The sequence below is a fragment of the Pongo abelii genome, chromosome 16 (genome assembly GCF_028885655.2).
Source record: "Pongo abelii isolate AG06213 chromosome 16, NHGRI_mPonAbe1-v2.0_pri, whole genome shotgun sequence".
NCBI classification, from domain to species: Eukaryota; Metazoa; Chordata; class Mammalia; order Primates; family Hominidae; genus Pongo; species Pongo abelii.
This window is the reverse complement of record NC_072001.2, coordinates 78,581,865-78,597,286: the sequence shown is the minus strand read 5'-3', so window position 1 is coordinate 78,597,286 and position 15,422 is coordinate 78,581,865. Positions and strand designations below refer to the sequence as shown.

At 55.0% G+C, this 15,422-nt stretch overlaps 1 protein-coding gene across 21 annotated transcripts; it reads left to right on the top strand.

Moving 5' to 3' along the window:
• Positions 1–15,111, top strand: MAN2C1 (mannosidase alpha class 2C member 1). 21 transcript variants are annotated; one of them, XM_054531225.2, is made up of 27 exons: positions 1–2,455; positions 2,740–2,865; positions 3,282–3,405; positions 4,326–4,396; positions 4,908–4,955; positions 6,256–6,433; positions 6,736–6,925; positions 8,182–8,288; positions 8,477–8,587; positions 8,963–9,055; positions 9,190–9,306; positions 9,529–9,624; positions 9,719–9,864; positions 10,222–10,345; positions 10,699–10,820; positions 10,922–11,007; positions 11,135–11,290; positions 11,485–11,582; positions 11,757–11,851; positions 12,102–12,206; positions 12,292–12,448; positions 12,566–12,709; positions 14,006–14,115; positions 14,218–14,297; positions 14,523–14,602; positions 14,684–14,793; positions 14,871–15,111. In XM_054531225.2, the coding sequence occupies exons 1-27, from the start codon at positions 2,355–2,357 to the stop codon at positions 14,995–14,997; spliced, it is 3,102 nt and encodes a 1,033-aa protein (XP_054387200.2). In that variant the 5' UTR covers positions 1–2,354; the 3' UTR covers positions 14,998–15,111.
• The last annotated feature ends 311 nt before the right edge of the window (positions 15,112–15,422 follow it).

Here is a 15,422-nt window from a genome sequence, read left to right as displayed (position 1 = left end):
AAATAAAGCTTGGTTCTTACTTAAGGAATAAACTCTCAACCCACGGTCCCTTGTCCTCACCAGAAAATACTGTGAAGCAGGGATTTTGACTTCAGTTCCTTATCCAGGGTAGAAACAGAATTTTGCTTTAAATACTTGTTACTTGTCCCAAATCAAAATATTCCAAAACCTTAGAATACTTAAGTCTTTTCGTACATGTTTTTTTCCCTTGTTCAAATAATCTGAAAATATTTTATATTTGGGTAAGTTGTCAAGCTATGTAGTTTGTATTTCTATATATTTTTTCTTATTCACATTGGTGATGGATGGGGGTGAGCAACTTAAATACCAAACCAGTGTTTGAAAAAAAGTGTGTATAAGGCATGTGGTATACCTTATAAATGGAGTTGGGAGGGAGAAAATTTGAAATGGGATACCTATTTTTTTAATTACATAAATTTAAACTAGCAGACATTTAAACATGAATGATTAGGATTTTTCTATGTGGTTAACCTGGACTTTCTGAACAAAGACCAACTGAGCCCCTCCCAGTACTCTGGTGGATTTTTCTTCAGCAACCATTACGCAAGTCTTAGTTGTAACCAGCAATGTTCTGTGTGTTTTATGTTTGCTTTTTAGTTAAAAATCACCACCACCACCAAAAAGAAAAACAAATTTTTTGGCTCCTGGATTTTCAAAACACATGGTAGACCTCTCTGATTTTAGGCTTTTATTGTTTAAAGACAAAGTCTCGCTTTATGACCCACACTGGAGTGCAGTGGCACGATCATAGCTCACTGCAGGCTTGACCTCCCAGGCTCAAGCAATTCTCCCACCTCGGCCTCTTGAGTAGCTGCATACCACCACACCCAGCTAATTTTTTAACTTTTTGTAGAGACAGGGTCTTGCTATGCTGCCCAGGTTGGTCTCAAACTCCTGGCCTCAAGCTGTCCTCCCGCCTCGGCCTCCCAAAGTGCTGAGATTACAGGTGTGAGCCACCAGAGCTGGCCTGATTTTAGGCTTTTTTTGTATTGGGGAGAGGAGACTGTGAGCCAAAGTGTAGGGTGCCAAAAAGAGCTTTGTGGGATGAGATTTTAGGGCAAAGCTGGGGCAGTGTCTGACTTGGCGGTGGTCATGTGTACTGATTTAGGGGAAAGATCTTGAGGTTTTCTCAAATAATTCACCTATCCCCTGTGTTCCCTCAAGAAAGGTCATGTTGACCTGAAACCATAGGGGAAATTGGTGGGGTGTGATCAGGGTCAGCCCCAGCTGTTGCTGCCCCTGCACAGTGTTTTGTCCAGAGCACTTGCCTGCAGGTCAGGATAGGATTTCAAGGCCAGTTCAGGAGAAGGTCCCAACCCACCAGTGCAACCAACAGAAGAGTAAGTTTTACCTACAGCCTGGGTTTTCACAAGTAGCATTTTTATTCCTCCTGCTGTCTGACATCTGAGCTCCAAGCTCTAAACCCAACCTGTATTATATGCAGCAGCAGGTTATCTTTATTTTAAATCACATTTGTTATTCTGTACTTAGTCACCTTTCCGTGTGATCTGCATTTGAAATGTTGTAAACTTGGTCAGTATTTCCATTAAAATATCAGGGCTAATCTTGTGTATTTTTTTTTGTTCCTAATGATTTTATAGACAAAGACTCTCTTGGCAACCCCAGGAGAAAAAAAGCTGTCGGTGGAGTACTAGGGATGAGAATGAAACTGGAGGTCTGTTTCTGGTATTAATGGCTTCCCTGGACTCTACAGTCCTGTATGGTGAAATACATTTTTCCATTGAGATCGTCAATGCCATGACTCTTCTACTACCTCAAACTCCAGAGTTTCTGGTGATGTGCAAGAGTTAGCAATATACATTCAGTAAAGCGTGTAATCGAGTAAGTGTAGTAACTTGGGCGTAACCCTGATCTCCTTCCGGTATGAAAACACCTATTCCGGGTAGTCTGGCTCTCCACGTTAAGCAAACACCACTTTCCGTGTTCACCGACAGCTAGAGCCAGAGGTCTCCCGGTTGCTGCTTCTGAGGCTGGGTCTGCAGCAGCTGAGGCTCCCGCCCCTCTTGCCGAATGGCCTAAGTCTCTGTCCCGAGACTTCCGAGAGTTCTAATCGTCAAATTCCCCATTTTATTTTGAGATTTTCCCTGCGGCCCACTATCTCGGACAACAGGGCAGCCTCAAAAACACAGTTTCTAGCTTCCAACTCGGCTCAAAGTTCAGACAGCAGCTGGGCTTCCGAGAGCCGCCGGTGTTCCAAGAAAAGCTGCCCGGGACTGGGAGGCGCCCTCTGGACGCCGGAACCTTTGGTTTCCTGCCGTGGAGCGGAACGGTAGCGCCAGGGGCCTTCCGGAAAGAGGAGCGAGAGCCCGGCGATGGCGGCTGCGCCGGCCTTGAAGCACTGGCGCACCACGCTGGAGCGGGTGGAGAAGTTCGTGTCGCCGCTCTACTTTACCGACTGTAACCTCCGCGGCAGGTGTGGCCCCTGGTCCCCCGCAGCCGGCCGACCGCATCCGTGCGCTTCAGGCTTTCCTTCCGGGGAGAAACCCAAGCTGCAGCCACCCGGGCCGCGGGACGAAGTGCCCGCCGCGGGCAGGGCAGGGGCCGGGGAGGAGGGGTTAGGGAATGGACTATGCCGCGGAGCGGCTAGGCAGCCCTCTTGGCGGAGGATCCAGGGACAGTGCGGCCCCACCGGCCAGCTGGCCCCCAGGCGGAAACGGGGCGGCCTCCAGCATGTGCCCACCGGCCTGTCCCACGCAGGCTTTTTGGGGCCAGCTGCCCTGTGGCTGTGCTCTCCAGCTTCCTGACGCCGGAGAGACTTCCCTACCAGGAGGCAGTCCAGCGGGACTTCCGCCCCGCGCAGGTCGGCGACAGCTTCGGACCCACGTAGGTAACGCCCAGCGGGTGGGCGGGGCCACGGGCCTAAGGGAAGTCCCAGCCCAGCTCCCAGCCACACCTTCGTTGTCTGCCCTCTGCCCTAGACAACTACGTGGGATCGAGCAGCACCCTCTGCTGGGAACAGCTCCCTGGTCCCTGAGTCTTCAGGGGATGGTTTTCATTCCCACGTAGCCGCCTCTGGACATCCCTTAGGAAAGGCACCGTAGGGATCACGAACCTTTGACGCCTCTACCTGTTTCCCTCTTGCTTCTCACCTTGTTGCTCCTTTCTTGTGACTCGAAGCTGAGTACCTTGTGATACTGCAGATGCTTGGAGAGTTTCAAGCCCCTGCGGACACTTTATCCAAGGAAGGATATCAGGATAGGGCTTCTACCTCTAGGCCTATCACAACAGCTCTCTTGCAGATGGTGGACCTGCTGGTTCCGGGTGGAGCTGACCATCCCAGAGGCATGGGTGGGCCAGGAAGTTCACCTTTGCTGGGAAAGTGATGGAGAAGGTCTGGTGTGGCGTGATGGAGAACCTGTCCAGGTGAGGAACCCTGCCCTAGGGCCAAGTATGGCCACATTTCAGCCCTGAAATGACTACAGCCCTTCTGTGGACTCTGGAGAAGCCACAGCTGAGTTGCTCTGCCCACAGGGTGGTATCAGGATTTCAGGACTAGGGAAGTTGCCACTTGGGCATCTGTGCAATTGGTCCTTAGTTTTTATTGTATATAATACAAACTTATAGGAAAACATTTCAAACAGTTCTAAAGTAATGGATCTCTCCATTCCCATTCCCATCCCATTCCCCAGCTATAACCACTATTAAGTGTCTTATTCATGCTCCACCCTTATCAGGTTTAGTCCTTATACTCCTATCTAGTAGGACTTTATACCCATTTACAAATTAAGAAACAGATGTGTAGAGGTTAGTTGACTCACTCAGGTTCACACAGCTTCCATTTCAAATTGGACTGACTCTCAATCTGGCGTTAAGACTGTTCTTCCTGGCTGCAGGAAGGCAGAGACCTCCCTTCCTCCCTTCACTGGCTCAGCAAATATCCCCTGGTGTCCATTCTGGGCCATACCCTTAAGCACTAGGATGTAGCAGGGAATGAGGCAAACCTGTCCCTGACTTCACGGAGTTTCTTTTCAGGTATTTATTTAGGGGTGCAGAGGCCACCAGAATCCACACTCAGGCTGCCTAACCCCTTCCCAGGGCCCTTCCCATAAGACCATGGCTTTGCCACTGGTAAACAGGGGCTATTTGATGGTCATGGTGCTGGCTGCCATGGGAGTTGGGGCGTCTACTGCCAAGGGTCCCTGATTTGCCAATCTTGGCCCTGCTTGGGAGAGAGGACCCAGAGCTGGGAACCAGATGGAGGGGCCTGACTCCCCATGGCTTACACTTTACCTGAACTGTCCAAAAGCCTCAAGCCTTGTCTCTCTCATTTCCCTCCCTACTAGGGTTTAACCAAAGAGGGTGAGAAGACCAGCTATGTCCTGACTGACAGGCTGGGGGAAAGAGACCCCCGAAGGTGAGTCCCTGTGCCCTGGTTGACCAGTGCTGTCAGGGAGGGAGTACCAGTGAGCAAGGAGGAGCTGAGGCCCAGAGTGATCTCATAAGCCCCCCTTTGCTCCAGCACAATCATCCTCACATCTCATTGTTTACCTTTAAATCATGATTTTTTCCTAACCATAAAAATAATGGGCTGGGTGCAGTGACCTACACTACCCTGGGAAGCTGAGTGGGAGGATCACCTGAGCCCAGGAGGCCGAGGCTGCAGTGAGCCATGATCACACCACTGCACTACAGCCTGGGCAACATAGTGAGACCTTGTCTCAAAAATAATAGCAATGTTTGCCTGTGGTAAATACAGGAAAGCACAAAGAAGTAAATAACTACTGTTATTCCACTCTGTAGAATAGAAATGAACATTATTAACATCTCAGCATTCATATTCTTTTTTTTGAGACGAAGTCCCCCTCTGTCGCCGAGGCTGGAGTACAGTAGCACGATCTCGGCTCACTGCAACTTCTGCTTCCCAGGTTCAAGCGATTCTCATGCCTCAGCTTCCCGAGTAGCAGGGATTACAGGTGTGTACCACCACATCCAGCTATTTTTTTTTAATTTTTAGTAGAGAAAGGGTTTCACCGTGTTGGCCAGGCTACTCTCAAATTCTTGACCTCAGGTAATCTGCCCGTCTCAGCTTCCCAAAATGCTGGAATTACAGGCGTGAGCCACCGCACCCAGCCCAGTATTCATGTTCTTGGTGTATCTTTCCGGCATAGTTTTTTTTGTTTTTTTGGCGGGGTTTTTTTGTTTTTTTTTTTTTAGACGGAGTTTCACTTTTGTTACCCAGGCTGGAGTGCAATGGCACGATTTCGGCTCACTGCGACCTCCGCCTCCCAGGTTCAAGCAATTCTCCTGCCTCAGCCTCCCTAGTAGCTGAGATTACAGGTGTCCGCCACCATGCCCAGCTAAGTTTTTGTATTTTTAGTAGAGATGGGGTTTGACTCTGTTGGCCAGGCTGGTCTCAAACTCCTGACCTCAGGCGATCTACCTGCCTGAGCCTCCCAAATTGCTGGGATTACAGGCATGAGCCACCGTGCCCGGCTCATCCCGGTATAGTTTTTACTAGTTAAGATTGTATCCTTACTTCTTACATTCCATGTTATAACATGGACATTTTATGACACTATTAAAAACACTTCTTAGACATTATGAATGTATTTTATATAGATTGAATACTGTTTCAGATGCTTCCAGACACTGGGGGTATGGTAGTGAATAAAATAGTCCTTGCCAACAAAGGGAGACAGATCCACTCGTATAATTACAAAACTGAGGGCTCTGGAAGAAAATCCTGGGTACTCCACTGAGGAATTTGCTCTAGACTTAGCAGGGAAGTGGAGTCAGGAAGGCCTCCCTAAGGAAGTCATGTTTGTTCTCCGAAGCCTAAGTATGGCATCACCACAGCCCAGCCTGTTCTCCAATGAATGGCCCGCCCATGTTCGCCATGTTGGTTTTAGATCTTGGGTCTAAAAGTTTGAGCCTGGGAGATCCAAACATGCTTTTAATATGCAAAGAGGGTTCCAAGACCAAGGCAGTGCTTTGCAAAGACAACTTTGGAAATATAAGACTAAACAGCAGTGCACTTTACATGGTTCCAAACTTTGCTAGTTATTCTCTCTGACAGCAGGACATGGGATCCATCTGGTGTTTGTACCACAACCCTCCCACATGCATTCTTGTTACACTGTGGGATCCTCTGGGTAGTGGATCCTGGAAGCAGACAGGTTGGGCTCAGCTGGATGCCTCCTGGGTGTCCCCTCCCCAAGTCCCCGGTGTGCTGTGCCAGTCCCTTAGCCTGAGGCTGTCTCCCCATGTTTGTAGCCTCACTCTCTATGTGGAAGTAGCCTGCAATGGGCTCCTAGGGGCCGGGAAGGGAAGCATGATTGCAGCCCCTGACCCTGAGAAGATGTTCCAGCTGAGCCGGGCTGAGCTAGCCGTGTTCCACCGGGATGTCCACATGCTCCTGGTGGATCTGGAGCTGCTGCTGGGCATAGCCAAGGTACTTGACACCCCCTGTACCCCCTGCTACCCTCTAGAGCCCTGCTCCAAGAAGGTGGTTCTTTGGCTCAGATAAATGGGACTCTGGGAATCCAGAGTAGGACGAGGGTTTCCACCTACTTGAGGGTTGAGAGAATTTTCCTATGTGAAGGGGAGGAGGGAGACGGTGCTGAGCAGGGGGACCAGCAGGGAAAAAAGTTTGGGGGTCAGGGGAGCTCTGCTGAGAGCCCTGAGGAGATCAATGGGGCCTAGGTCTGGAAGCTGTGCTTGAAAAGGGGATTAAGGGGCAGAACCTTGCTGCAGGGCCTCGGGAAGGACAACCAGCGCAGCTTCCAGGCCCTGTACACAGCCAATCAGATGGTGAACGTGTGTGACCCTGACCAGCCTGAGACCTTCCCAGTGGCCCAGGCCCTGGCCTCCAGGTTCTTTGGCCAACATGGAGGTGAAAGCCAACACACAATTCATGCCACAGGGCACTGCCACATTGATACAGGTAGGACAGCAGCTGGTTGGGCTGGTTGGGGAAGCAGGAGTGCCCTTGAAGACCTGGATGTGCCCTAGAAGCACTGTGTGATGCTCAGCAAGTTCTTGTTCCTCTTGGACCCGCATTTTGCCCATCTGTAAAATGGGGCTCGGGGGCTGGACTGTGGGCTCTGCTTGCTTTGGATTCACTTATTCTTTTTTTTTTTTTGAGACGGAGTCTCACTCTTGTCACCCAGGGTGGAGTGCAATGGCGTGATCTCGGCTCACTGCAACCTCTACCTCCCGGGTTCAAGCGATTCTCCTGCTTCAGCCTCCTGAGTAGCTGGGATTACAGGCATCCACCACAACGCCTGGTTAATTTTTGTATTTTTAGTAGAGACGGGGTTTCACAACGTTGGCCAGGCTGGTCTCGAACTCCTGATCTCAGGTGATCCACTTGCCTTGGCCTCCCAAAGTGCTGGGATTACAGGCATGACCCACCGTGCCCAGCCTCATTTATTCTTTCAACAAAATCTGATGCCTCATGGGGCCCATGCTAGATATTGAGGGTAGGATTACAGAGACAGATTCAGCAGGCAGAGTTGGTGACACAATGGTAGGGAGTCTGGGGCACTGGAGAGCACAGGAGAGGTACTTACTCCAACTGGGTTGGGGGATTCCAGAGAGGCTTCCTGGACAAGTTTGCAGTGTCTGAGTTTTACGGGAAATCCATATTTTTAACAAGCTCCTGAAGGTATTGATTCTGATGCAGCTGAAGTTTTGGGATCACAGAACAAGGGCTTTCTCTGCTGTGCCAAGATGTAGGGTAAGATGTGAGAGGTTCTGGGCTGGTAAGGAAGGAACTGCAGCCTGGGAGTCAGGAGAGGCTGTGGCACCTCTGGTAGGACAGCTGGCTCCATCCTGGGAGCCATGCCTCTGTTCCCAGGTATACATCAAGTGTATGCAGGGGCAGGGTAGTCCCTGCTACTTCTCGTAGGATCCTCTAGGGGATGTCTAATTCCCCAAGAGGACTGAGGCTGTTCTGGGGCCTGGAGCCTCCATTTCCTGACCTGTATAATTGGCCTCATAGCACTGCCGCCTCCTTTGCCCAGCCCCTCCTCCCACCTCGCTGGAGTGAAGTGAAGTGACCACTTAGGAGGGACACCACAGGGCTTTCCAGGGTGAAGGGCCTGGGATGGGACGGGGGCTAGGTGACCCTCTGGAGTCCCAGCCCAGGCCTGGTCAGCCTTGCTGCTCCCTCCATCCTCCACCCTACTCCCCATATAGCCTGGCTTTGGCCCTTCAAAGAGACTGTGAGGAAATGTGCCCGAAGCTGGGTGACGGCCCTGCAGCTCATGGAGCGGAACCCTGAGTTCATCTTTGCCTGCTCCCAGGTCAGAGGGACAGCTGTGAGGGGGAAGGGAGGCATGTGGCCCTCCCTGGAGCTCCACAGGCCCTGAAGGCTTCCCGGGCCTGGGGTCAGGGCTGCTTCTCACCCTCAGCCACCCACTGAGTCCCATATGCTCAGTCCTGGGTGGGGCCCTTGTCACTCTGGTCCCAGCTCCCTTCAACCTGCCCACAGGCTCAGCAGCTGGAGTGGGTGAAGAGCCGCTATCCTGGCCTGTACTCCCGCCTCCAGGAGTTTGCGTGCCGTGGGCAGTTTGTGCCTGTGGGGGGCACCTGGGTGGAGATGGTAAGTGCACTGGGCACTCCTCAGCCTTGAACCGTATGACAACAGCCTTCCCTCAGGTAGTCCCAGCCCTCCCGGCTTTGCTGGTGAGTTTCCACAGGCCACTCATCCCCGCTGTGTGGCAGGGCTGGCTTGTTAGTCCCTGGGATCTCAAGGCCTTGGGACTTCAAGGGGGAGGAGAGACTCCAGCGCTCCTAGGCACCCCCTCAGGCAGATGGACAGTCAGGCCTGAAGGACAGGGGCCCTTCCTGAGTTCTGGCTGTAACTCCCATGTTTGAGCAGCCCTGGCTTCTCCTGCAGGGATCTGGTTGGCCTGAGCGCCTGCCTGCTCCCCGTCCGGCGCTGACCTGCGTTGCCTCCCACTTCCTTCACTGCCAGGATGGGAACCTGCCCAGTGGAGAGGCCATGGTGAGGCAGTTTCTGCAGGGCCAGAACTTCTTTCTGCAGGAGTTTGGGAAGATGTGCTCCGAGGTAGGCTGAGAGCTGCTACACCAGGCTGTGGGCAAGTGGGGCTGGCGTTCGACTTGGAGTGCTGAGGGGCTGAGGCTGGGGTGAGTCCGCCTGGAGCTCTGGTTTCTGCACTCCAGGATCCTCTTTCTCCACAGTTCTGGCTGCCAGACACCTTTGGCTACTCAGCACAGCTCCCCCAGATCATGCACGGCTGTGGCATCAGGCGCTTTCTCAGCCAGAAATTGAGCTGGAATTTGGTGAACTCTTTCCCAGTAAGCAGGCCCCAGGGGGGTCAGGGTCAGAGTGGGCCTCAGTCCCGCCTGGCCCATTTGCCTCTCCCCCTTATTGTGGGGTCCTAGACAGACCACCAAACCCTCACTCTGCCTCTGCCAGGGTCACATAGCAGGCAGGGGCAGGACCAAGTCTGGAAGGCCTGGCTCTGCCTCAGCCCTGACTCTGGCCTCTCTGCCCTGCCTCTGTTTCCCTGCTGGTAGCACCATACATTTTTCTGGGAGGGGCTGGATGGCTCCCGTGTACTGGTCCACTTCCCACCTGGCGACTCCTATGGGATGCAGGGCAGCGTGGAGGAGGTGAGGGGTCACCTAGGGTGGTGGGGTAGGGGCAGGCTGGAGAGGGTTGGCTTGTCCCAGGCTGATCCATGCTGGCCTGCCCTCACCTGTCTAGGTGCTGAAGACCGTGGCCAACAACCGGGACAAGGGGCGGGCCAACCACAGTGCCTTCCTCTTTGGCTTTGGGGATGGGGGTGGTGGCCCCACCCAGACCATGCTGGACCGCCTGAAGCGCCTGAGCAATACGGATGGGCTGCCCAGGTCAGGCCGGGCCTTGGCTCTCCTTTAGCCCCACCCTGGGCCCTTGCCATGAGCCCTGCCTTCCCTCAGACATTGGGCCCAACCCCTCCTCTGGACCTTGTCCTGTCCCAATCCTAGACCACGGGTTCCTCCAAACTTCCACCCTGGGGGTGGGTGGGGGAAAAGCTGAAGCTGGTAAGGGCTCCAGCCCACCAGAGAGAGAGGCTCTCCTAGGGCGTCCAGGGCTGGCAATCTGTGAACGGGGAGCTTTCTGGAGTGGCTCCTCTCTGTAGGAGCTGGATCCTTTGCTCTGGTGTGGAAGAAGGGTGAGCCATGTGGTCTCCAAGGCTGGGAGACCTAGGCTTGTGGTCTCCTCAGGGTGCAGCTATCTTCTCCAAGACAGCTCTTCTCAGCACTGGAGAGTGACTCAGAGCAGCTGTGCACGTGGGTTGGGGAGCTCTTCTTGGAGCTGCACAATGGCACATACACCACCCATGCCCAGGTCAGGGGGAGGTTGTAGGGCTGTGCAGGGAGGGTGTGCCCTTGATCTGCAGAGGGTCAGAGAAGGCAGCAGGGGACAGAGCCCAGGCCAGATGTAGGGGAAGAGAAGTTTGGAGGAGAGAAGTTCAAGACCTGGGTTGGTCAAGAAAGCTTGAAGGAGGCAGAAACCCCTGAAGAAAGAGGGGTTTGGGCTGCGGGGAGAAGAGGGAAGGCATTTAAGGCAGGTCACCCGCCAGAGGCCTTCTCCACAAGGCCCTTGGGGAGTCCTCAGGGATTCTGAGCAAGGGAGGGCTTTGGAAGGTGTCCTGGGACACCTAAGCAGGCTCCAGACTAATCTTCCCATCCTGGGCTCAGATCAAGAAGGGGAACCGGGAATGTGAGCGGATCCTGCACGACGTGGAGCTGCTCAGTAGCCTGGCCCTGGCCCGCAGTGCCCAGTTCCTATACCCAGCAGCCCAGCTGCAGCACCTCTGGAGGTCAGCCCAGTTCTGCCCCTGCCACCCACCTGACTGCTCACTGCAGATACCTCTGTGCCTGCCCCTCCCAGCCTTCCCATCCCTGCCCTTGGCCCCTGCAGGCTCCTGCTTCTGAACCAGTTCCATGATGTGGTGACTGGAAGCTGCATCCAGATGGTGGCAGAGGAAGCCATGTGCCACTATGAAGGTTAGGCTCACAATAGTCCTGTCTGCTCTCTCCAACCCCAGGGCTGAGCCCGTAGTGTCCCCTGTGGGATACCCATGGGCTCATTCCAGACCTGTTGCCCACCTATGACCAGCCAGTCTTTCCTCAGACATCCGTTCCCATGGCAATACACTGCTCAGCGCCGCAGCCGCAGCCCTGTGTGCTGGGGAGCCAGGTCCTGAGGGCCTCCTCATCGTCAACACGCTGCCCTGGAAGCGGACCGAAGTGATGGCCCTGCCCAAACCAGGCGGGGCCCACAGCCTAGGTATGAGCTGAGGGGAAGGGTTGCTACTGCAGCAGGAAGGATGGAGGCCAGACAGATCAGGCCTGGGATACCCCTAGGGATCTGGGTGCCCTTGAATGGAGAGTAGTAGCACATCTTCCACCACCCCATCCCCACCTGCGCAAGCTTCCTGAAAGGTCAGGAAGGCTGCACTGATGCCCAGGCCTCACCCCCAGCCCTGGTGACAGTGCCCAGCATGGGCTATGCTCCTGTTCCTCCCCCAACCTCGCTGCAGCCCCTGCTGCCCCAGCAGCCTGTGTTCGTAGTGCAAGAGGTGAGTCCTGCATGTCCTGGGGGGCAGGAGCTGTGCTGGGATACTTTCTAACAACTGAGGGTCCTGAGCACCCCTGCCTGGAGCAAGTGGTGAGGCGGGGCTGGGGTTGGGGTGGGAAGACTTTTGGTGTGGGAAGCCCCTACAGACTCAGCCTCAAGGCCTCCTCCCACAAAGACTGACGGCTCCGTGACTCTGGACAATGGCATCATCCGAGTGAAGCTGGACCCAACTGGCCGCCTGACGTCCTTGGTCCTGGTGGCCTCTGGCAGGTGCCAACTCCTCACTGCCCTTTCCCAGTGCCTGGCAAGTAGACCCCAGCCCATTTCCTCTCTCCCCTGGCCATAACACTGCCCACAGCAGCCCACCAGTGGCTCTGGGCTGGAACCCACACATGGAGCAGGGCAGGCTGGGCAGTAGTCCCCTGTCCGCTGGGTCTACTCACTCCACCCTACCCCACCAAGAGCAGCTGGAGAGAGCGAGGTCAGTTGGTTGTACAGCACCAATCCCATGTCCTTCCAGGGAGGCCATTGCCGAGGGTGCCGTGGGGAACCAGTTTGTGCTATTTGATGATGTCCCCTTGTACTGGGATGCATGGGACGTCATGGACTACCACCTGGAGACACGGTATGGGCTGGGCAGCATGTGGGGATGGTGGAGGTAGTGGGAACACAGGCTGCTCTGGATCAGTATGTCCACCCCTGTCCCATAGGAAGCCTGTGCTGGGCCAGGCAGGGACCCTGGCAGTGGGCACCGAGGGCGGCCTGCGGGGCAGCGCCTGGTTCTTGCTACAGATCAGCCCCAACAGTCGGCTTAGCCAGGAGGTTGTGCTGGACGTTGGCTGCCCCTATGTCCGCTTCCACACCGAGGTAGCGGGGGGTTAGGGGGTGGCTGTTTTCCCCAAGTGTGCTTGGTAAGGAGGGGCCAGCCCCAGGCCTTGGTGTGTCTCTTCCTTCCCTGACTTCCGCCCTCCTTCTCGCTCCCAGGTACACTGGCATGAGGCCCACAAGTTCCTGAAGGTGGAGTTTCCTGCTCGCGTGCGGAGTTCCCAGGCCACCTACGAGATCCAGTTTGGGCACCTGCAGCGACCTACCCACTACAATACCTCTTGGGACTGGGCTCGATTTGAGGTCTGACATGGCAGGGTGGGGGTGGCCTTGGACTCCTCCCTGGCTGGGGAGACTGCTTGTGTGGAACAGGCTGGGGAGGAAGAGGATAATCAACATTTGCTGCTTCCTAATGTGTGTGCCAGGCATTGTACTAAATGCTTTACATTGGCCAGGCACGGTGGCTCACACCTGTAATCCCAGCACTTTGGGAGGCTGAGGCGGGTGGATTACCTGAGGTCAGGAGTTCAAGACCAGCCTGGCCAACATGGTGAAACCCCATCTCTACTAAAAATACAAAAATTGGGCCGGGCGTGGTAACTCACGCCTGTAATCCCAGCAGTTTGGGAGGCCGAGGTGGGCGGATCACGAGGTCAAGAGATCAAGACCATCCTGGCTAACACGATGAAACCCCGTCTCTACTAAAAATACAAAAAATTAGCCAGGCGTGGTGGTGGGCGCCTGTAGTTGCAGCTACTTGGGAGGCTGAAGCAGGAGAATGGCGTGAATCTGGGAGGCAGAGCTTGCAGTGAGCCGAGATCGTGCCACTGCACTCCAGCCTGGGCGACAGAGCGAGACTCTGTCTCAAAAAAAAAAAAAAAATACAAAAATTGGCCGGGCACAGTGGCTCAGGCCTATAATCCCAGCACTTTGGAAGGCAGATGCGGGCGGATCACGAGGTCAAGAGATCGAGACCATCCTAGACAACATGGTGAAGCCCCGTCTCTACTAAAAATACAAAAAAATTAGCTGGACGTGGTGGCACACGCCTGTAGTCCCAGCTACTCGGGAGGCTGAGGCAGGAGAATCGCTTGAACCCTTTAGGCGGAGGTTGCAGTGAGCTGAGATTGTGCCACTGCACTCCAGCCTGGCGACAGAGTGAGACTCCATCTCAAAAAAAAAAAAAAAAAAAAGCCGGGCGTGGTGGCACATGTCCTGTTATCCCAGCTACTCGGGAGGCTGCAGCAGGAGAATCACTTGAATCCGGGAGGCGGAGGTTGCAGTGAGCCGAGATCAAGCCACTGCACTCCAGCCTGGGTGACAGACTGAGATCCTGTGTGGAAAAAAAATAGCAAGTTTTACATTTAATTTGATACTCATGATCATTCGATGAGGTGAGTACTATTATTTATTCCCATTTCACAGAAAAGGAAACTGAGGCTTAGGTTGGGTGGCATGCCCAGGGCCCCGTACAGTGGGAGCTGGAGTTCAGTTGTGTGGTTCTAGAGCTTGTGCTCGGCCTAGTGACAGGAGCTCTGGACGCTGGGAGCACAAAGAGGAGTGCAGGGCCACCAAGTGGGTCTTGGATCTGCCCTCCAGGTGTGGGCCCATCGCTGGATGGATCTGTCAGAACACGGCTTCGGGCTGGCCCTGCTCAACGACTGCAAGTATGGCGCGTCAGTGCGAGGCAGCATCCTCAGCCTCTCGCTGTAAGTGGGGTACCCACCTGGGAGCTGGCATGGGGAAATGGGTCTTCCCGACCACAACTCCACCAGCTTCAGCCTGGCGCCTACCCGCCCTCCTAACCGCAGCTTGCGGGCGCCTAAAGCCCCGGACGCTACTGCTGACACGGGGCGCCACGAGTTCACCTACGCGCTGATGCCGCACAAGGGTGAGTGCTGGGGATGGTGGGGCCTTCCTGCAGCCCTAGCCACCTCTCTGCCCTTCTCTGAGCCCAAACCCCAGCAACCTGGCTCCCTGCCCCTTCTAGGAACAAGGGAGGGTAGCCCCCATTCTCCACCAGCATTGTTTCCTGGTCGTACCCCAGGCTCTTTCCAGGATGCTGGCGTTATCCAAGCTGCCTACAGCCTAAACTTCCCCCTGTTGGCTCTGCCAGCCCCCAGCCCAGCGCCCGCCACCTCCTGGAGTGCCTTTTCCGTGTCTTCACCCGCGGTCTTATTGGAGACCGTCAAGCAGGCAAGGGGTGGGATGTGCTGGGGGCGGGGTTCCGAACTGGGCCCGCCCTCGGCCCCTCCCGCCAGCCGTGTTCTTTTGCAGGCGGAGAGCAGCCCCCAGCGCCGCTCGCTGGTCCTGAGGCTGTATGAGGCCCACGGCAGCCACGTGGACTGCTGGCTGCACTTGTCGCTGCCGGTTCAGGAGGCCATCCTGTGAGTGGCTGTGCGGGATGGGGGCGGGGGTCGAGTCTCGCCCTCGCAGAGCCTTCACGGCCCCTCCTGTTCTCCAGCTGCGATCTCTTGGAGCGACCAGACCCTGCTGGCCACTTGACCCTTCGGGACAGCCGCCTGAAGCTCACCTTTTCTCCCTTCCAAGTGCTGTCCCTGTTGCTCGTGCTTCAGCCTCCACCACACTGAGTCCCTGGGGCTGGTGTTTTGTTTGTGGAAGGCTCTGGGGACTCCTAATTTCTGCTTCCTCAGCCTAAAGCAGGGATCAGTCTCTTCTTGTGGAATAAATCCTTGGATCAGGAACCCTGCTGGTAGCCGCTGCTCGGTCCCCTTAGGGCCCATCCTCAGGCTTGGGGTGGGGGTGGGAGGTCTAGGGTGGGATGGTTTCCCAGGTATTTGGTGGGTAGGGGCAAGATCCTAAGGTACCTGTATGTGCAGGGTCTGGGTTGCAGCCCCCACAAGAGAGATTGGGGACCTCGAGCCACCAAAAGCCAATGAAGAGACCATGAGTTGAGAAGCCCCTCCCCTGTGCCAGCAGGCAAAGGGCCTGGGCCTGGGGCTGGGGAGGGGCCGAAGGGTGGGTTTTGCCTGGCTCCTGCCAGGATAAGGGGGCA

Bases quoted from the DNA above. Each gene is read 5' to 3' on its own strand.
- MAN2C1 (XM_054531215.2), top strand. From the start codon at position 2,355: ATGGCGGCTGCGCCGGCCTTGAAGCACTGGCGCACCACGCTGGAGCGG. The intron at 6,926-8,181 runs GTAGGACAGCAG...CTCCCCATATAG, and splicing joins GCACTGCCACATTGATACAG to CCTGGCTTTGGCCCTTCAAA. The intron at 14,116-14,217 runs GTAAGTGGGGTA...TCCTAACCGCAG, and splicing joins AGCATCCTCAGCCTCTCGCT to CTTGCGGGCGCCTAAAGCCC.